Here is a 21,351-nt window from a genome sequence, read left to right on the forward strand (position 1 = left end):
TTATCCTCTTGACCTTTTACCTACAAATGGTTCTACACCAATGAACCAATGAATGGAATAGAAGCCCCCATATCCCCACACCTCTCCATCAAACATGCTGGACTCAGATGTGCACCAGCAATGAGATTTCATCATTTGTTCTACCAAAATGCCAGGGTTTGCTTGTACTACAGGATTGTCAATCAGATCCTGATTGATACACGAGACAATAGGTCACAGGCCTCCTTCCTGAGGAGATGGGAGGCAGTATTTTAATTGAATTGTAGAATTGCCCAGTAGTCTAAAGGTCTTGCTAAAGAAGTACTCTCCTGTCTTCTGGAAGCCCATGTGCAGGTAGAGAGTCAGAGCATCCTGCTGTACTATGCTAGTTTCAAGGACAACCTCACTGTAGCCCTGAGCCCTCGCAAACTGGAGGACAGTCATGACCAGGGCTTTCCCTAGTCCTTCACCTCGGTGCTCCAAGGCCACAGAGAGGTGAAACAGCTGCAGTTGCTTCCTCCCTGGGGGGGAATCCTTCACTGGCAAAGCACCCACTATGCCTGCCACCTGCCCCCCAGACTCAGCCACCCAAAAGCAGGAACCACGGGCCCTCAGATAGGATTTGGTGATGTCAGCAAGGTCTGTCTGCAAACACATGACCACGTACTTTCTCCAAGGCTGTCTGGCCAGCAGCCAGAGGAAAACTAGGAGGGTGACATTAGATCCAAGAGCCAGGAGCCAAGAGCCAGAGACCAGGAGTAAGGCGATGGGCACCCCAAGAAAGAGCAGGATTGTTTGTGGCATCTTCAGCCCAAGGTGGAATGTCGCGGGGACATGCTCGAACATCCCTTGGGAGAACAAGTCCAGGACCTTCTTGCGGTCAGTCTCCTGGTATTTGCGGATGTGATGAGGTGCCATTGGGAGACTATGTGTCTTCAGTTTTCACAGTGACAGGTAAACTTTCATACACGCCTTCCCTACAGCTCTGGAAGAGAGGAAAAAATCATGTGATTGTCCCTGATATCCCTAGAACTTAGGATACAGCTCAAGTGTGTATCAATTTTTGTAATTAAATTTAGTTATTCTAATTAGGTATATATGACATCACAATGCATTTTGATTCATTCTACACAAATGTAGCACAATTTTTTATTTCTCTGGTTGTACATGATGTAGCTTCGCACCATATGTGCAGTCATACATGTCCCTAGGGTCATGATGTCCTTCACATTCCACCTTCTTTCTTGCCCCCATACCACCTTTCCATCCTCATCCCTTTTTGCCCTATCAGATTCCCTCCATTTTTCCCATCACCCCCATTATGGAGCAACATTCACTTATCATGAAGAACATTCAGGCTTTGGTGTTGAGGGATTGGCTTACTTTGCTTAGCATGATATTCTCCAACTCCAACTATTTACTTGCAAAGGCCATAATTTCATTCTCTTTTAATGCTGACTGGTATTCCATCATGTATATCCACCACAGTTTCTTTATCCATTGATCTATTGAAGGGCATATAGTTTGGATCCACAGTTTAGCTAATGTGAATTGAGCTGCTATAAACATTGATGCGGCTGAGTCTCTATAGTATGCTGATTTTAAGTCCTTTGGGTATAAGTAAAGGAGTAGGATACCTGGGTCAAATGGTAGTTCAATTCCAGGTTTTCTAAGGAATTTCCATACTGAAAAGCAGTATGGAAATTCCTTAGAAAACCTGTGAAAAGCAATATGGAAATTCCTTAGAAAACCTGGAATTGAACTACCAAATTGGTTCCACCAATTTGCAGTCCCTCCAGGAATGTATGACTGTCTCTTTTCCTCGACATCCTCACCAACTCAATTTTTTGTGTGTGTGACTTTCCTGTGGCCAAAAAAGCTTCAGGCCATCAGAACTGGGAACAGGTGTAGGGATCAGACACATTTGACTAGAACCCCAATTTCCCCCATTTCTAACTGTGTGTCTTGGGTATGTCACATAACTGCTCTTAGTCTGTGTCTTCACCTACATATTAGGGTTTAATAACATTGCCCCTCTAGGGTTGTTTTGAATGTTAACACCCTGGTGAATATAATGAACTGATATATATAGTTCCTTCCTCTTCAGCCTATTTCCCTTTTAGGGCTCTTTAAACTGGTTGGTAAATGCAGATGACAACCTTTAACAATCATTACTCTTGTCCCCAGGCCTTTGGGCCCTACCAAAGTTCTAAATCTTGCAGGATTCCTGTTTCCAAAGCAGAAGTTTCAGTGAAGCCTCCTTTCCCCAATGCTAAGGATCAGGCTGCTAAGAAGACAAAGGGCCAAGTGAAGCCTTGAGATGCTTCAAAAGTTGTGAGAGTCCATTTCCACACTGAGACCCCCAGCCTTACACCCCAGTCCACTCACCTGCTTCTTCAGAGCTAAGAGTGTTCAGGGCAGCCTCAGACCTCAGCCTCCAACGGACATCCAGGAGAGACTGTCTGAGACCTGCCCACCTGTGGGTAGCACATATGGACTGTCACTTATTTGCAGAGTCATGAAAGTTGCACCTTCAGAAATCCCCAAGGGCAAAGTACTGAGGTGTAACAAGCAGAGGGCCCAAGTCCATTCACCTTCCTGAAGACTGGGAAACAAACCTGTGGGGTCAGCAGGATCTCGACCAGCACAGGCTCCTCACCTTAGGAGGCCTGGCACCCCTCTCCTGTTCCCTTCAGGCTACAGCATCTCCCACCAGCACACCTGGGCCTCTCTGTGGTCCACCCAGGTCCTATTCCACACCTGCTAGGAGTCTGGGGACTGTGCCATTCAGCCTGGGCTCTCTCATCACAGGCAATAGCTCAGGTCTCTGGCTCAGCAACAAGGTACTTACAGCTGGTCTTCTCCCGCCTCAGCTTTACTGGGCCAGGTAAACTCCATCCTCCTTGGCCCCTCCTCCCTTCCCTCCATTCACTCAGCAAAGCTTTTGCTGCAGCTTCTGCTCTGTAGCTGTCCCTTTCCAGTAGTCAACAGTGCTTCACATCCAGGTGACAGGCTCCCAACTAGGGGGATGCTGGGTGCTCTGGTGGTTGCTCGGGGTTGGAGCCAGCAGACTTCCTGCATATTTCAGCTGTGAAGTGCCAAACTAAGACAGAGAGGTGCAAGTCAGAAAAAACAAAATCCTTCTCCATGGACCATTATGAACTCTTTGGAAGAGATTTTCCTTCTAAAAGATGTGGAGCTCCACTGCACGCGAGCTCAATCTCTGTCGTGTTACTTTACCTCATAGACCAGTCATGTCCCTGGATTTCTTCCTCTCTCATTGATTCCTCAGCAATGATATGCTAGAAGCGAGCATTGGCTAGTAGTATTTCACTCATTTTATTCATTATATATATATATATATATATATATATATATATATATATATATATATATATATCTGAGAATCAAACCCAGTGCCTCACACATGCTAAGCCAGAGTGCCACCACTGATCCACAGGCCCAGCACCTATTTCACTCATTTTTATTTTGGGTCCAGGACTAATGGATATTCAGGATGAGCAGGGATGTGGGTGAGGAGGGGTCTTAGATCCCAGGAGTTCCTCAGGAGCATTAGGTGTCTGGGAGATGGCTAGATGCCCTCACAGGAGTGACTGGCTAGGAGGAGGAGGCAGACTCTTGGACTGCTGGGAGAGAGGATTTCATCCCAGGCACACACTTGGTCAGAGACCCAAAGAGATGTTGGCCTCCCCAGAGAGAAAAAGGAGCATCTCAACCTGAATTGACAGAGGCTTGTCGACACTAACACAGAACAAAGGCACAGCTTTAGAGCAAAGAATACATGATTGCCCAGGGAGGGAGTGGCTGAGGGCAGCATGGGCTTGGCCATGCAGGGTCCACAGCCTTGTTATGTGCATGGATAGTACTGCAGGAGGAGGGAGACCAGAGATAGGATTGTAGCTTGGGGATGAGATGTGTGTGTGTGTGAGAGAGAGAGAGTGTGTGGGTGTGTGTGTGGAGAGAGAGAGAGAGAGAGAGAGAGAGAGAGAGAGAGAGAGAGAGAGATGAGAGAGAGAGAGAAAGATTGATTGTGTGTCATTCTCTGCAGTTGTATGTGGAGAACATATCAGGGGAGACAGAAATAATAGCAGATACCCCCAGAATCAAATGCATCCTCTGACCTAGAGAAGGTTTTCAGATAGAGGTTTGCAGGTGGCTCACAAGAGCAACTGGCCAAGGAGGGCTCACGAGAACTTAACCAAGCCTACAGGCATTGCCAAGTCCAGAGCCCTGGCTCAGAACTGGGTCTGGCCAAGGAGAGGCATTCATTTCTCACTTGCTCAAAGGCATTGTTTTCCCTTCTTCCCATTATCTGCATGGCTTGAAGAGGGAACCTTGATTGGTGTATATTAAGGAGCCTTCTGGGCCCACAGAGGCCCAGGAAATGTACTGGTGGCTTGAGTTCCATGAGGTGAACAAGACAGTGAGACCTGGACCCTAGAGGGCAGATATGGAGGAAAATAGATTGACTCAAATAGGAATGAACAGGGAGAAGGGTGAAATATGAAGGGCAGGATTGTGGTGAAAAGATCTAGGAGGATGCTAGGGAGAGGCCAGATATGGAAAGATTAGAAAATCCCTGTAGGGGTTGCCTGCAGTATCCTCATGGAGACATGCAGCTGTAGTTCATGGTCCCTACTGGAGGCTGCTGAGTTTCCAGATGTCTGACCCATGGTCAGAACTCAAGATGAACATTATTCATCTTTGATTCTGAGAAGTGTGTGGCTGTTGACCACATGCTTCTCAGAACAGTTACAGACTTAAACATGATCCATCAACACTTGAATGTCAGCAAAACGTGAACTGGGATTCTGAAGGGGGAAGAGAAGGGAATGGTCCTATTGAGAGTCAGTAAATATCAACCAGCAAGAAAACCAAGTCAAGGTGAGGAGGCTTAGGCACTGTCCCTGTCCTCTGTCTCTCCATATGCATGGTGGTTCTGTGTATTCAATAAAACTATGTGGCCTCAGTGTCTCAGGTGACCTGAAGATGCATCGACCTCTTGACTTTTCTGCTACTGTGTGTGAAGCATCAGCTCCCTCCTAAGCTTGACCTCATCCATGGCAGATCTCCCCCAGCTAAGATGGAAGCTGTAGGTATCCTTGCTCACCACCAGAGGAAAGAGGATGGCTTAGGGCCCAGCTCAGGCAATGCGTTTTCAGCTTCCATCACTGAAACAGAACACCTGAGACATTAATTTACATAGAGAAAAGGCATATTTGGGCTCAGTTCTGTTCCATGCTTGGTTGGACTCATTACTTTTAGTTCTCTCATAGAGGAGCAGGAGGGCAATGGCAGGGAGGTGATGGTGGAGAGTACTGCTCCCTGGATGGAGAGAAAGAAGGAGGTTAAGAAGAAAGAGGCTGGCGTTCCACATCAACCACTGAGGGTACCATCCCAGACCCTGAGGTCTCCACTAGGCCTCACCTCTTAAGGGTCCCTCCTCCATCAATAGCACCACCACAAACTTCAATGATATGGGTCCCTGATAGAATGGGAGGACCCCATGAGCCTAAGGAACCAGCACCTCAATGCGGATGCAGGGACACTGTGAGCCCAGGGCCTAAGGGGTCACATCACTGTGACCACTACCTAGAAACACAGGCACCAAACTGGGTGCCCTGCAAGAAGGAGGAGTTGAAGGTCCACCTGGAACACTGTGCATATGCGACCTGTGAAGAAGAGAAGTCCCAATATTCTGATCTGAGCCCACTCTGCACTATCTCTGGTCGTGCTGGGTATGGGATAGGCAGGAGGGAGAGGTGGAGAGTGGTGATGAGGGCTGATGGGGAAGGAATGAGGAATAACTCAAAGAGCAGGTCATAAGTTGGAGATCTGTGGACTCTCCATGAATTGCTCATTGATTACTGAAAAAAGTGACATGATTTGTGTCATGTAGTTTCATTGGTTTTCAGAAGCAAATATATATTCTGTGTTAATGAGCCAAATTTGCCCTTGATCTCCAAATAGTTGCCCTGACTTCATGGAGGCCACATCTCAGTGAGAGACCTGGACATTGTGGCCTCTGTCACCTCTTTCCCATGCGGTGCCACACATTCGGTCCATAAGCACCGACTTCACTTTTCAGGTACTTTCTCTTTCTTCACAGGCACCCATCCTTTTCAGGGCTTGAACTATACCAATAGCATCCACACTAAGATGCAGGGGTCATTAACCTTGGAGAGTGGTTTGGTTGTGGGGATAGTATCTAGAGAGCATGAAATTCACCCTTGTGACTTTCTTTAAGTTCACAGGACAGTGACACAAAGGACTTTCACAATGCCATACATCAAGAACAGATTTTAGTGTCTGTCCTTTCGTCTCTTACAGAGTCCAGCCCTGAGCCTCAGTGCCCCAGAGTGGGAGGCTGCAGTCACAATCCAAGGGCAACACCAAGTCTCAGTCCTACATTACAAATCCTCCCAGGACCCAAGACCTGCCACAAAGTCGTGGCTGGGAAGATGCTGGCTAACCAGGCTGCCCTACCTCCGGGGAGGAGACAAGTCCTTTCTGGCCTGGGTTGCTGGTGACATGGAGAAGAAGACAGGTGCTGGGGGGCAGGGGCAGAGCGATCATTGCAAGGGAGAGGATTCCTACACAGAGCAGAGGAGGGGCAGAAGGCCTCCACTTGAGCCTGGGGGCAGCCTCAATTTCCTGCCCTCCTGAAGGCTGAAGTTCAGGGTGATGGTTTCAGGAAGCTGTGTCCAGCCTCCTTCTGACAAGGTTTTTCTTTCCAGGTGACGGTGCTGCTGTGGCTGAGCCAAATTGGGGGTGCATTTTCAAATCCTCAAATGATACCAAAAGATTGAGACCTTTGAAACTGGGTAATTTCTGAAATGTCTTCATTTGAAAGTCAGTGCTTCTAGTTCATAGTTGATTACTAAATGATGGGAGGGGTCTCAGAGCCCCTTTGGTCCTAGACAACTTCTCTCTTCAATTTGGAAAAACCCATTAGCATGGTTAACGGTTTCCATGTAGTTGAAATGGGCGTAGCCAAGGTTGAATCCCAAAACTGCACAGGATGTGACCCAAATGTCCCCACAATGCTGAGAAGTAGAAACTAAGGTGAGAAAGACCCCCTAACACTGCCTAAGGGGCAGAAGTTTATGGATCAGTATCACGTAGAATCTCTGATCAGGAGCACTGCCTCTTGGTGAGGGAGATCAAGTATGTGGCTGCAGGCCCCCAGGAACACGCCACAGACACAGTTCTGGCAGCTGGTAAAGGGTGACAGTCCTGGGAATATTAGCACTGACTCATATCCCAACTCTCCCTTCTATGGGAGGGATCTGTCCTGAGGCTCAAATCTGGAGTTTGTGAACACCTAGGGACAGAGTATGGGACTGAGTCCTAATCCAGGTTAATTTGGGACACTCACCTGTCCATGTCTTCCTCCAGGACCCACAGGAGGGTTCCACCCACAACTTCCCCCAGTAAGCCTGGCCCATGTGTATGGCAGCACCAGGAGGGTGCATTATACCCAGATCTCCCCATGGAACATCCCCCTTCATCCACAGCCACCTTCCCACCCCTCTGCAGGGACAGTTCACTACAGTGAGTGCATTGCTGCCCAATTCTTCCCATAGAGCCACATCGTGCCCCTCTGCTCTGGACTCTGCAGCTCCTCCACTTCTGAGCCAGCTCCATTTCTCCCCAGAGTCTGGGATGTGTCCACAAGTGACCCCTGTGAGGACATGGAGAAGTCTTTGTTCCTTTCTCATTTTGCATTGGCTGCTCTTCAATGACTTTGAACCCTGCCTGAGCTGGCCTGCTGGGATATGATGATGTACAGTGTCACTGGTACTGCAGTCTATCCAGGACATTTCTATAGGTATCCTGAGACCCAGAGAGCTGCTCAGCACAGACCAGGAGAAACAACTGGCTCATAAACTCAAGCAACCTATGAGCACATTATCCTCTTGACCTTTTACCTACAAATGGTCTACACCAATGAAGCACTGAGTGGAATAGAAGTCCTCATATTGACAACTCGCCGTCAAACATGCAGGACTCAGATGTGCACCAGCAATGAGTTTTCATCATTTGTTCAAGCAATATGCCAGGGTTTGCTTGTGCTACAGGATTGTCAATTAGAACCTGATTGATACAGGAGACAATAGCTCATGGGCTTACTTCCTGAGCAGATGGGAGGCAGTATTTTAATTGAATCATAGAAATGCCCAGTAGTCTAAAGGTCTTGCTAAAGAAGTACTCTCCTGTCTTCTGGAAGCCCATGCGCAGGTAGAGAGTCAGAGCATCCTGCTGTACTATGCTAGTATCAAGGACAACCTCACTGTAGCCCTGAGCCCTCGCAAACTGGAGGACAGTCATGACCAGGGCTTTCCCTAGTCCTTCACCTCGGTGCTCCAAGGCCACAGAGAGGTGAAACAGCTGCAGTTGCTTCCTCCCTGGGGGGGCGTCCTCCACTGGCAGAGCACCCACTATGCCTGCCACCTGCCCCCCAGACTCAGCCACCCAAAAGCAGGAACCACGGGCCCTCAAGTAGGATTTGGTGATGTCAGCAAGGTCTGTCTGCAAACACATGACCACGTACTTTCTCCAAGGCTGTCTGGCCAGCAGCCAGAGGAAAACTAGGAGGGTGACATTAGATCCAAGAGCCAGGAGCCAAGAGCCAGAGATCAGGAGTAAGGCGATGGGCACCCCAAGAAAGAGTAGGATTGTTTGTGGCATCTTCAGCCCAAGGCGGAATGTCGCGGGGACATGCTCGAACATCCCTTGGGAGAACAAGTCCAGGACCTTCTTGCGGTCAGTCTCCTGGTATTTGCGGATGTGATGAGGTGCCATTGGGAGGCTATGTGTCTGCAGTTTTCCCAAGTGACAGGTAAACCTTCATACAAGCCTTCCCTACAGCTCTGGAAGAGTGGAAAAAAATCATGTGAGTGTCCCTGGCATCCCCAGAACTAAGGAGATAGCTCAAGTGTGTGTCTATTGTTGTAATTAAATTTAGCTATTCAAATTAGGTATATATGTCATCAGAACGCATTTTGATTCATTGTACACAAATGTAGCACAATTTTTTATTTCTCTGGTAGTACATGATGTAGCTTTGCACCATATGTGCAGTCATACATGTCCCTAGGGTCATGATGTCCTTCACATTCCACCTTCTTTCTTGCCCCCATACCACCTCTCCATCCTCATCCCCCTTTGCCCTATCAGATTCCCTCCATTCTTCCCATCATTCTCCATTAATGGAGCAACATTCACCTATCAGAAAGAACATTCAGGCTTTGGTGTTAAGGGATTGGCTAGCATTGCTTAGCATGATATTTTCCAACTCCATCCATTTACACGCAAAGGCCATAATTTCATTCTCTTTTAATGCTGAGTAATATTCCATCACATATCCACCACAGTTTCCTTATCCATTAATCTATCGAAGGGCATATAGGTTGGTTCCATAGTTTAGCTATTGTGAATTGAGCACCTATAAACATTGATGCGGCTGAGTCTCTATAGTATGCTGATTTTAAGTCCTTTTGGGTATAAGTCAAGGACTGGGATACCTGGGTCAAATGGTAGTTCAATTCCAGGTTTTCTAAGGAATTTCCATACTGAAAAGCATTATGGAAATTCCTTAGAAAACCTGGAATTGAACTACCAAATTGGTTCCACCAATTTGCAGTCCCTCCAGCAATGTATGAATGTCCCTTTTCCCCAACATCTTTTCCCCTGACATCCTCGCCAACTCAAGTGTGTGTCTTTACTGTGGCCAAAAGCAGCAGGCCATCAGCACTAGGAACAGGTGTAGGATCAGAAACATCTGATTAGAACCCCGATTTCCCCCATTTCTAACTGTGTGTCTTGGGTATGTCACATAACGGCTCTTAGTCTGTATCTTCACCTACATATTAAGGTTTAATAACATTGCCCTTCTAGGGTTGTTTTGAAAATTAAGAGCCTGTTGAATATAATGTACTGATATGTATAGTCTCTTCCTCTTCAGCCTCATTTCCCTATTAGGGCTCTTTAAACTGATTGGTAAATGCAGATGACACCCTTTAACAATCATTACTCTTGTCCCCAGGCCTTTGGGCCCTACCAAAGTTCCAAATCTTGCAGGATTCCTGTTTCCAAAGCAGAAGTTTCAGTGAAGCCTCCTTTCCCAATGCTAAGGATTAGGCTGCTAAAGAAGACAAAGGGCCAAATGAGGCCTTCAGACCCTTAAAAAGTTGTGAGACTCCATTTCCACACTGAGACCCCCCAACCTGACACCCACCTGCTTCCCCAGAGCCGAGAGTGTTCAGGGCAGCCTTAGCCCTCAGCCTTCAACGGACGTCCAGGAGAGACTGCCTGGGGCCTGTCCACCTGTGGGCAGCACATATGGGTGGCCACTTATTTGCAGAGTCATGAAAGTTGCACAATCAGAAATCCCAAGGGCAAAGTACTGAAATTAACAAGCAGAGGGACCAAGTCCATTCACCTTCCTGAAGACTGGGAAACAAACCTGTGGGGTCAGCAGGATCTCAACCAGCACAGGCTCCTCACCTTAGGAGGCCTGGCACCCCTCTCCTGTTCCCTTCAGGCTACAGCATCTCCCACCAGCACACCTGGGCCTCTCTGAGGTCCACCCAGGTCCTATTCCACACCTGCTAGGAGTCTGGGGACTGTGCCATTCAGCCTGGGCTCTCTCATCACAGGCAATAGCTCAGGTCTCTGGCTCAGCAACAAGGTACTTACAGCTGGTCTTCTCCCGCCTCAGCTTTACTGGGCCAGGTAAACTCCATCCTCCTTGGCCCCTCCTCCCTTCCCTCCATTCACTCAGCAAAGCTTTTGCTGCAGCTTCTGCTCTGTAGCTGTCCCTTTCCAGTAGTCAACAGTGCTTCACATCCAGGTGACAGGCTCCCAACTAGGGGGATGCTGGGTGCTCTGGTGGTTGCTCGGGGTTGGAGCCAGCAGACTTCCTGCATATTTCCGCTGTGATGTGCCAAACTAAGACAGATAAGTGGAAGTCAGAAAAACAAAATCCTTCTCCATGGAACATTATGACCCCTTTGGAAGAGATTTTCCTTCTAAACGATGTGGAGCTCCACTGCCCAGGAGCTCAATCTCTGTCATGTGACTTTACCTTGCAGAGCAGTAAAGTCCCTTATTTTCTTCCTCTTTGATTTCTCAGCAATGTTACACTAGAAGCTAGCATTGGCTAGAAGTATTTGACTCATTTTATTCATATATATATATGAATCAAACCCAGTGCCTCACACATGCTAGGCCAGTGTGCTACCACTGAGCCACAGGCCCGGCCTCTATTTCATTCATTTTTATTTTGGGTCCAGGACTAATGGATATTCTGGATGAGCAGGGATGTGGCTGAGGAGGGGTCTTACATCCCAGGAGTTCCCCAGGAGCATTAGGTATCTGGGAGATGGCTAGATGCCCTCACAGGAGTGACTGGCTAGGAGGAGGAGGCAGACTCTTGGACTGCTGGGAGAGAGGATTTCATCCCAGGCACACACTTGGTCAGAGACCCAAAGAGATGCTGGCCTCCCCAGGGAGAAAAAGGAGCATCTCAAGCTGAATTGACAGAAGCTTTTCAACACTAACACAGAACAAAGGCACAGATTTAAGGCGAAGAAGACATGATTGCCCAGGGAGGGAGTGGCTGAGGGCAGCATGGGCTTAGCCATACAAGGTCCACAGCCATGTTATGTAGCATGAACTGTACTATAGGAGGAAGGGAGACCAGAGATAGGATTGTAGCTTGGGAATGAGATGATCCATGTGAGTGTCTGTGTGAGAGAGTGGGAGGAGGGAGGGAGGGAGGGAGGGAGGGAGGGAGAGAGAGAGAGAGAGAGAGAGAGAGAGAGAGAGAGAGAGAGAGAGAGAGAGAGAGAATGATAGCAGAAACTCCCAGATCAAATGCAGACTCTGAGCTAAAAAAGGTCTCCCAGATAGAGGTTTGCAGGTTGCTAACTAGAGCACCTGGCCAAGGAGGGCTCACGAGAACTTAACCAAGCCTACAGGCATTGCCAAGTCCAGAGCCCTGGCTCAGAACTGGGTCTGGCCAAGGAGAGGCATTCATTTCTCACTTGCTCAAAGGCATTGTTTTCCCTTCTTCCCATTATCTGCATGGCTTGAAGAGGGAACCTTGATTGGTGTATATTAAGGAGCCTTCTGGGCCCACAGAGGCCCAGGGAATTTACTGGTGGCTTGAGTTCCATGATGTGAACAAGACAGTGAGACCTGGACCCTAGAGGGCAGATATGGAGGAAAATAGATTGACTCAAATAGGAATGAACAGAGAGAAGGGGTGAAATATGATGGGCAGGATTTTGTTGAAAAGATCTAGGAGGATGATAGGGAGAAGCCAGATATGGAAAGATCAGAAAATCCCTGAAGGGGCTACCTGCAGTGTCCTCATGGAGATGCAGGTTGTTGGAGAGCAGCAGCTGTAGTTCAGGACCCCTACTGGAGGCTGCTGAGTTTCCAGATGTCTGACACACGATCAGAACTCAAGATGAACATTCATCTTTGATTCTGAGAAGTGTACGGCTGTTGACCACATGCTTCTCAGAACAGTTACAGACAATAACCTGATCCATCAACACTTGAATGTCAGCAAAATGTGAACTGGGATTCTGAAGGGGGAAGAGAGGGGAATGGTCCTATTGAGAGTCAGTAAATATCAACCAGTCAGAAAACCAAGTCAAGGTGAGGAGGCTTAGGCACTGTCCCTGTCCTCTGTCTCTCCATATGCATGGTGGTTCTGTGTCTTCAATAAAACTGTGTGGTCTCAGAGTCTCAGGGTGATCTGAAGATGCATCGACCTCTTGACTTTTCTGCTACTGTGTGTGAAGCATCAGCTCCCTCCTAAGCTTGACCTCATCCATGGCAGATCTCCCCCAGCTAAGATGGAAGCTGTAGGTATCCTTGCTCACCACCAGAGGAAAGAGGATGGCTTAGGGCCCAGCTCTGCCAGTGCATTTTCAGCTTCCATCACTGAAACAGAACACCTGAGACATTAATTTACATAGAGAAAAGGCATATTTGGGCTCAGTTCTATTCCATGCTTGGTTGGACTCATTACTTTTAGTTCTCTCATAGAGGAGCTGGAGGGCAATGGCAGGGAGGTGATGGTGGAGAGTACTGCTCCCTGGATGGAGAGAAAGAAGGAGATTAAGAAGACAGAGGCTGGCGTTCCACATCAACCACTGAGGACACCATCCCAGACCCTGAAGGTCTCCACTAGGCCTCACCTCTTAAGGGTCCCTCCTCCATACAGTAACACCACCACAAACTTCAATGATATGGGTCCCTGATAGAATGGGAGGACCCCATGAGCCTAAGGAACCAGCATATCAATGCAGATGCAGGGACACTGTGAGCCCAGGGCCTAAGGGGTCACATAACTGTGACCACTACCTAGAAACACAGGCACCAAACTGGGTGCCCTGCAAGAAGCAGGAGTTGAAGGTCCACCTGGAACACTGTGCATATGCGACCTATGAAGAAGAGAAGTCCCAATATTCTGATCTGAGCCCACTCTGCACTTTCTCTGGTCGTGCTGGGTATGGGATAGGCAGGAGGGAGAGGTGAAGAGTGGTGATGAGGGCTGATGGGGAACGAATGAGGAATAACTCAAAGAGCAGGTCATAAGTTGGAGACCTGTGGACTCTCCATGAATTGCTCATTGATTTCTGAAAAAAATGACATGATTTGTGTCATGTAGTTTCATTGGTTTTCAGAAGCAAATATATATTCTGGGACTTCATGGAGGCCACATCTCAGTGAGAGACCTGGACCTGGTGGCCTCTGTCACCTTTTCCCCCCTGTAAGTGCCACACATTCGGTCCATATGCACGGACTTCACTTTCTCAGGTACTTTCTCTTTCTTCACAGACACCCATCCTTTTCAGGCTTAAACTATTCCAACAGCATCCACAGTAAGATGTAGGGGTCATTACCTGGGATAGTGGTTTGGTTGTGGGGATAGTATCTGGATAACATGAAATTTACCCTGGTGACTCTCTTTCCTTACAAGGTCAGTGACATAAAGGACCTTTACAATGCTTTACTTGAGAACAGATTTCCTTTCGTCTCTTAGGTCCAGCCCTGAGCCTCAGTGCCCCAGAGTGGGAGGCTGCAGTCACAATCCAAGGGCAACCCAAGGTCTCAGTTCTACAGTAGAAATCCTCCCAGGACCCAGGAAACCTGCCACAAAGTCATGGCTGGGAAGATGCTGGCTAACCAGGCTGCCCTGCCTCTGGGGAGGAGACAAGTCCTTTCTGGCCTGGGTTGCTGGTGACATGAAGAAGAAGACAGGTGCTGGGGGGCAGGGGCAGGGCGATCATTGCAAGGGAGAGGATTCCTACACAGAGCAGAGGAGGGGCAGAAGGCCTCCACTTGAGCCTGAGGGCAGCCTCACTGTCCTGCCCTCCTGAAGGCTGAAGTTCAGGGTGATGTTTTCAGAAAGCTGTGTCCAGCCTCCTTCTGACAAGGTTTTTCTTTCCTGGTGAATGTGCTGTTTTTGCTGAGCCAAACTTGGGGGTGTATTTTCAAGTCCTCAATTGTTACCAAAAGGTTGAGACCTTTGAAGCTGGGTCATTTATGAAATGTCTTCATTTGAAGAGTCAGTGCTTCTAGTTCATTGTTGATTACTAAATGATGGGAGGGGTCTCAGAGTCCCATGGGAAGCTGTTTTGGAATTGGGCATTTGCTGCAGATAATGCCAAAGGAAATAAATAAGGGGCATGCATGTGGCCTCGATGCAAAAGCTTTTGGGATCCAGATCTTGTTTATGATAGTGAGTGGTGGGCAATGAATCCTATGACAGGAAATAGGGTAATGCATAGCCCAGCACCTTGAGCTATATTAGCTAAAGTGCATTACACTTCCTCAGAGGTAAGATTCTGCAGAATGAAACATGTAGTTTAAAATGCTAAGCAACTCATTTTTCCACCAGTAATTAAGTAATATTCCCTCTACAGTCTGTGTTGGCATGGGGGGATGTCCTCGTGACCTCACCAACTTTTGGAGCACTGGTCTCAGAAGTAGGGTAAAGAAAGATATCTACTAAGTGGCCAACTTCTCCTTGTTAGACAAAATGTAAGAGCATTTTCATAGAGCATTAAGAAAATGGCCTTGTAAAGCTCCCACTGTCCCTCTGAGACATGTGCCAACCTTAACAGCTAATAAGCCTTTGGCCAACTTTACACCCACGTCATCCTCTCAGGGACCTCGGCACCCTCTTCAAAAGTGGAACCTTCAGAGGATACAGGACCCTGCCTCCCAGACTCTGGAGGAGGGAGGAGCCTAACTTGGCTCTAAGTGGCAAATCATGAAGATTGGGATCCTTTTCTCTTTGCTTGAAGCCACTTGGCAGAGAGGCAGGTGCCCTAGATGAACACAGATGATTGCTGAGTGACCAATGGTGCTGGCGAGTTCTCTGCTGGAGGACTGGTTAGTGTTTATGGGCACAGCTGGGAGTGGGGGTATCTGCTGGCTGTGTTACAGGACAACTCATTCTCTACCGTGATTAGCATCACAGGGGTCTAAGGCTTTTCCATGAGGAAAATGCTTTCTTTCTCTGCTGCCCCTGCAGAGAGGCTCTGTGTGCTGGGAGGAGATTTGATTTGCAATTCTATTTCTTCACAGCCAGAGGACTTGCTCTGGGGACTCCCCCAGCAGGGAACAGTGTTAGAACACCCAATCCTGTCCTTCTGGCATCTAGTTCAGCCTTGGCAGAAGCTCCCAGAGGCTTCCTGGGATTAAACAATATTTGGGAAGAGGGATTTGGAGCACTCTCATTTTGGACACTTCTGGGCTAGCGTGGCCCTTTTGTTCAGGGTCACCTGTACCCATGTGCACTGCTGGTGTCCTCAGGTAGTCTTCAGTCTAACCTGGAGCACTTCTCAAGAAGGGATCATGGGGGTTTGATGTGCCGAGTGAGGAGGCCTGAGCACTGCGCTTTGCAGGCAGGTGATGTTGCTCTGCAGACAAATTGTGGGGCAGATAAAAGCCCATGGTCCTGCTGGAGCCAGGACACGGTCAGAGTAAATATGAATCGGGATGAAAAAGATTGAACCCTCCCCTGGAAACCCAATCTGCATGGGGAAGGAATGGGTTGGGCTGGGGGCTCAGGAAGCCATGAGCTCCTGCCTTGGGTCTGTGACCTCCCTGGGGACTCTGGGCCAACCTATGATGTCACATTTCTGACTCTTCATCCTTGGAGGCAGTTCACCTGGGAGCTCAGTTCAAGCAAGACTAGGGCACAGCCTGAGCAAGGGCCAATGTTAGGGTTCTGGAGGTACCACAGCACCCCCGTGGAGCAGGGGTGCAGAAGGGACCATCCTGATGGTCGTGAACTTCTGTCCTCTGGTGCTTCATCAGGATTCCCTGAATTGATCATTCCTCCCTGTTACGGTTTGGACGTGAAGTGTTTCCCAAAACTCTCATGTGAGACAATGCAAGAGGCTTCAGAGAAGAAATGATTCGGTTACAAAAGCCTTAACCCAATCAGTGAATTAATAACCCGATGGGATTAACTGAGTGGCAACTGAAGGCAGGTGGTGTGTGGCTGGAAAAGGCGGGGGGCTGGGGGCATGGCTTAGGGGTATATATTTGTATCTGGCAAGTGGTCTCCCTCTCCCCCTCTCCAGATCAATCACTAATCTGCTGCCTGTCTTTATGTATTTGCCTATTCTGGGTACTTAATATAAATGGAATCATAAAATATGTGACCTTTTACGTACACCTTCTTTTACTTAATGTTTTCAATGTCATTCATATCATGTAATTTTCATTCCTTTTCATGGCCAAATAATATTTCTCTTATGTAAACATAACATCTGTTTACTCATTTATCAACTGTTTTATGCATTGAGTTGTTTCTACCTTTTGGATAATATAAATTGGCGCTGCTATGAACATTGGTGCAGAAGTAGTTGTGTGAATACCTGTATTCAATTCTTGTGTCTTACACCTAGGGGTGAAATTCTAGGTCATATGGTAATTCTATACTTAATATTTTGAGGAAATGCTAAACTGTTTTTCAAGTGACTGCACTGTTTTACTTCCCTGCCAGCAATGAGGTTTATATTACTTTATTATCAGCCTCAACTGTGAGAAAAACATGTTCCTCTTCTGGGAAAATGAGGCCCAGAAAGCCAAATTATCCTACTTAGTGCTGATGTGGGAAGTGGGAACTCAAGACTGCTCTGTTTTGCTTCCTCAATACAGCAGGCTCTGGGCCAGGGATGTAGCTCAGTGGTATAGCACTTGCCTACCACATGTGAGGCTTTGGATTTGATTCCTAAATGCAAAACGCAATGACAACAGACAATCAACCAACCAAACCCTCCAATACAGCAGACTGGCCCCACAGGCAGGTATTTGACAACCGTCTGTTGCATTATGAATTAGCCTGAAGTCCCATATGCGAGAACCAGCTCTGTCTGGTGGGATGGATGCAACATTCACTTCCAAGCCCCATCATGCCCCACCACACCCAACCTGTTGCCATGGTTGTGCAAATTCCAAAATGCTGCTAAGGCCACATTCAAGACCCAGCTGAATGCTGCCTGCTCTAACAAGACTCAGGATCACTCCCAATCAGATGAATCTGGTACACACTAGTCTGGGGACTTTTCAAGCACTTGTGTCATTGCCCTTTGTTACTTATTTACCATGTCATTTAACTTGTTAGTTATAAATATTCTGATAAGATATTTTATTGATTTTTCTAATAAGCTATTCATTTTGGAATAAGCAATAAAAATAATTACCTTGTAAAATGTTAATTTTATATTTCAGAAGTACACTGTTACTCTAAGATTTGTGGCATTTGAGAGAAGCCTGTCAATGACATCTCCCACTCATATCTATAAAGAACACTCTTCTACTGGACCAACCCAGCCCAAAAATGAGTTTGTGAGATGAAAAGTAGTCTATAAAGTGCCATTACACTTTGGAAGTCTGGAGAAGAAGAAAAAAAAACAATTCAGGCTCATTTACCTTTGGTCCCCAAAAGACTATCAGCCCCTTTGGTTTCTTATCAGAGATTTTAATAACCCAACCTCTGATGAGTGTCCTGACTTCCATCAAGAACTCATAATTTGAAGGACACAAGTGAAACAAAATAACAGTAAATCAAGTCAGCCTCGGTAAGATGTTCAGAATTCAATGACAATGGTTCCAGTGCTAGAAAGAAGAGATGATCTCTAACTTAACCTTTTGACAAATTCTTAAGAAAGCGGTATCAGTTCCCAACGCTCAAATTAGGATAATTTGAGCAGATTTTGCAGATGTAGACAATCATAGGAGGAATTACGACTGTGGGTGGGGAGAGGGGAACCACCATGGTACAGAAACTACCCATAGGTCTGAGCAGGAAGGAGGAGGTACTAGGAACCTGGAGGAGTTGAATAGAGCAGCCATCCAAGAGGAGGTCCAGGGACAAAGTTACCAAACGCATTCTTCCTCCCTCCCACCCTCGTCCCAACAAGCCAAACCCATGTGGAAGTCAGAGGGCCCTGGGCCTGTTGCTCTGTTAGTACACATAGATAGTCTCCCAGACAGGAGTTGGGAAAGGAAGTGATCTGGAAGAGGAAAGGAAGGTGCATGAGGTTATGAAAAGGTCAAGATTAGGCCCTTAATAAACACAAACTTCGCTCATTCTGAGGGCGGCCAGCCTAGGTTAGGTGTCACTCCACACTGTGACTATGATTGTGGAGTAACACTACAAGAGCAAAATAAAGTCAAGGGCAGAGGAGCAGCTGCAAGGCCAACATGTGGCCCAGCTGCAGAGAAGGGGTGGAATTAAGTCAGAAACAGGTTAGCAGCAGGAGGCCTTACAGCCTGTGAGCCAGTGGGCTCTTCATTTGTTTATAGTTGTAGATGGATAGCATGCTTTTATTTTTTAATGAACCCAGTGCCTCACATGTGCTAGGCAAGTGCTCTGACACTGAGCTACAGCCCCAGCCCTGGGCTCTTCTTCAAAAGATGACTCTGGGCTTATAACAGTTCCTACAGTTTCGAATGGGAAGGGCATTAAAGACATTTCTACAGGAGTTATATCTTGACTGTTCCCAAGCCTGGGGAGACAGGGAAAAACAATGATCCCCTGCATCACAGAGCCATCTGTCCACCTTTTCCCAGAGTACACGGGAGGATGCTCGCTTTGCTTTAATGTATAACCCTTGGTTAAGGAGCTACAAACACGTAACCTACAAAACTACATTATTTATTTTTTTTCTTTCAGTCTCTAATAACAGGCTGTTTTTTTTTTTTTTTTTGCTGAGGGAACATTTAGACTTTGGACCTACCAGGTTAATATAAAGAATGTGGTTCTTAACTTGGCTCAATATTGAAAAGTCTGTTAGAACAGTGCATAGATTACACCCCCTAGCCCCAGAAGATGGGAAACTGCCTCAGATTACACATCCCCCACCTCAGATGACATCTCCCTGCTCCACCAAGTCTCAATCCAACTGGGTTAGCTTTGGCAAGGGGATGGGACCAGATCAGGAGCCACTGCTGCCCTATCAAGAACAAGTTCCAGATCCATCCTATCATGCAACACCTAGCCAGACTTAGCAACTCAGCTGACTAAAGAGGAACAAATTAGCATAGCTCATAGAATAGGCCTTACACAACATCTGCCTAAATTGATTGAATACTATTCTAAGGAATTTGGGGAGGTTAACTTCTTTCCCAGGAAACATTACTTTGTTTTTCCTTGATCCAAAGATTCACAAGGAGTTGAAAACATTATCTATAGTTACAGATATAAAACCTTTACAAACCATCTTCATAATATGCAAATTAATAAACACATGAGTTCAACTTTACCAGTAGTACAACACTCCAAAATGAAAAACATGTTTAGAAGTTAAAAGACATCCCTTGCAAGATTGCTGAGACAGGCATGCTTGGACACTGCTATTTGAGGTGCAAAATGACACTGTTTTGGTATTAAATTAATAGTCATTAAGAGATTTATACCCTCTTCCCCAATAATTCCACTTTGGGAAACATGTACAAAGATTTGTTTGCAAAAGTAAATAAAAATTTAAAATGATATAAATTTGTACTGGGAGAATGACTGCACATGCAGAATGTTACCCATCAAATTAAAAGAATGGGAGTATCAGCCTGGAAAGAGGCAGTGAGATAGATTCAGAACTCAGGATGTGAGGTCACCTAGATTCAAGTTTTAATCCTGACCCTTATAGTACTTTGAGATTTGGGGCAGCTTCAGCTCTCTAAGCTTCAGGGGAAAAGATGCCCTAAAAATGGAGAGATCACCTTAACCAAGTGATCAAACTTAGCCTCACTCACAGAGGGACCAACTGACTTTATGTGCCTCTGATGAGATGCAAATGGAAGGACACAATCATCATTTATATACTATTAATTCCTAAAATATTTCAACTGACTTTAATCATGAATAAATCAATTGCATGGAATCCTGAAAGACATCTAGTACATGTGTCACTTCTTTTTTTTCGGGTACCAGGATTGAACTCAGGGGCAGTCTACCATAGAGCCACATCCCCAGCCCTATTTTGTATTTTATTTAGAGACAGGGTCTCACTGAGATGCTTAGTTCCTCGCTGTTGCTGGGGCTGGCTTTGAACTTGCAACCCTCCTGCCTCAGCCTCCTGAGATGCTGGGATTACAGGCGTGCGCCACCACACCTGGCAAGACATCTAGTACAGTTTTCAAATGCCTACTTTGTTTTAAAAAAAAAAGATTGTTCCAGATTAAAGAAAATTTAAGAGACATGACAATTAGACAGTATAGAGTGAAATTCCATGATGTCAGCAACTTACTTTCAAATAGCTTAGCAAAACAAAGTGTGAGTGTGTGTGCACATAGGAAGATAAACAGGAGCAAGAACAAGCAAATGTAGCAAATATTAATGGTGAATCCATGTGAATGGTACACAGATGTTCACTGTCCTATTTTCAATTATTCTATAGGTTGGAAAAATTTTGTTTTTTTAAATTACATACCAGGCTTTATTTATTTAATCTAATTTTTTTAGTTGTAGATGGACACCATGCCTTTATTTATTTATTTTTATATGATGGTGAGGATTGAACCCAATGCTTCACACATGTGAGGCAAGAGCTCTACCCTGAGCTACAATCCCAGCCTCAGAAAATTTGTTTTGAAATAAACAACTGAGAGACATAAGTCTATTTCCTCACTTATAAAAATCTTGATGCTGTGGATTAGACTGAACGAAATAGTGCACAGAAAGTGCAGAATCTAGAGTACAGTAGGCATGAAGGAAATGCTACCTATGCACATAATTTGATTTCTACCTTACCGGCTGTAGTGGCGCACACTTGTAATCCCAGCAACTTGGGAGGTTGAGGCAAGAAG

The 21,351-nt window shown here is 46.5% G+C and overlaps 2 protein-coding genes across 2 annotated transcripts; both read right to left on the minus strand.

The window, feature by feature from the left end:
• Positions 1-213: 213 nt before the first annotated feature.
• Positions 214-897, minus strand: LOC114082335 (probable N-acetyltransferase CML1). The gene has a single exon (XM_027923609.2). The coding sequence runs from the start codon at positions 895-897 to the stop codon at positions 214-216; it is 684 nt and encodes a 227-aa protein (XP_027779410.2).
• A 7,224-nt stretch (positions 898-8,121) lies between these two features.
• On the minus strand, positions 8,122-8,805 carry LOC139701717 (probable N-acetyltransferase CML1). Its single transcript, XM_071601254.1, has one exon. The coding sequence runs from the start codon at positions 8,803-8,805 to the stop codon at positions 8,122-8,124; it is 684 nt and encodes a 227-aa protein (XP_071457355.1).
• Between the last annotated feature and the right edge of the window lie 12,546 nt (positions 8,806-21,351).

Source organism: Marmota flaviventris, chromosome 14 (genome assembly GCF_047511675.1).
Source record: "Marmota flaviventris isolate mMarFla1 chromosome 14, mMarFla1.hap1, whole genome shotgun sequence".
NCBI classification, from domain to species: domain Eukaryota; kingdom Metazoa; phylum Chordata; class Mammalia; order Rodentia; family Sciuridae; genus Marmota; species Marmota flaviventris.

Excerpts from the sequence above, each read along its gene's own strand:
- LOC114082335 (XM_027923609.2), bottom strand. The coding sequence starts at position 897 with ATGGCACCTCATCACATCCGCAAATACCAGGAGACTGACCGCAAGAAG.
- LOC139701717 (XM_071601254.1), bottom strand. The coding sequence starts at position 8,805 with ATGGCACCTCATCACATCCGCAAATACCAGGAGACTGACCGCAAGAAG.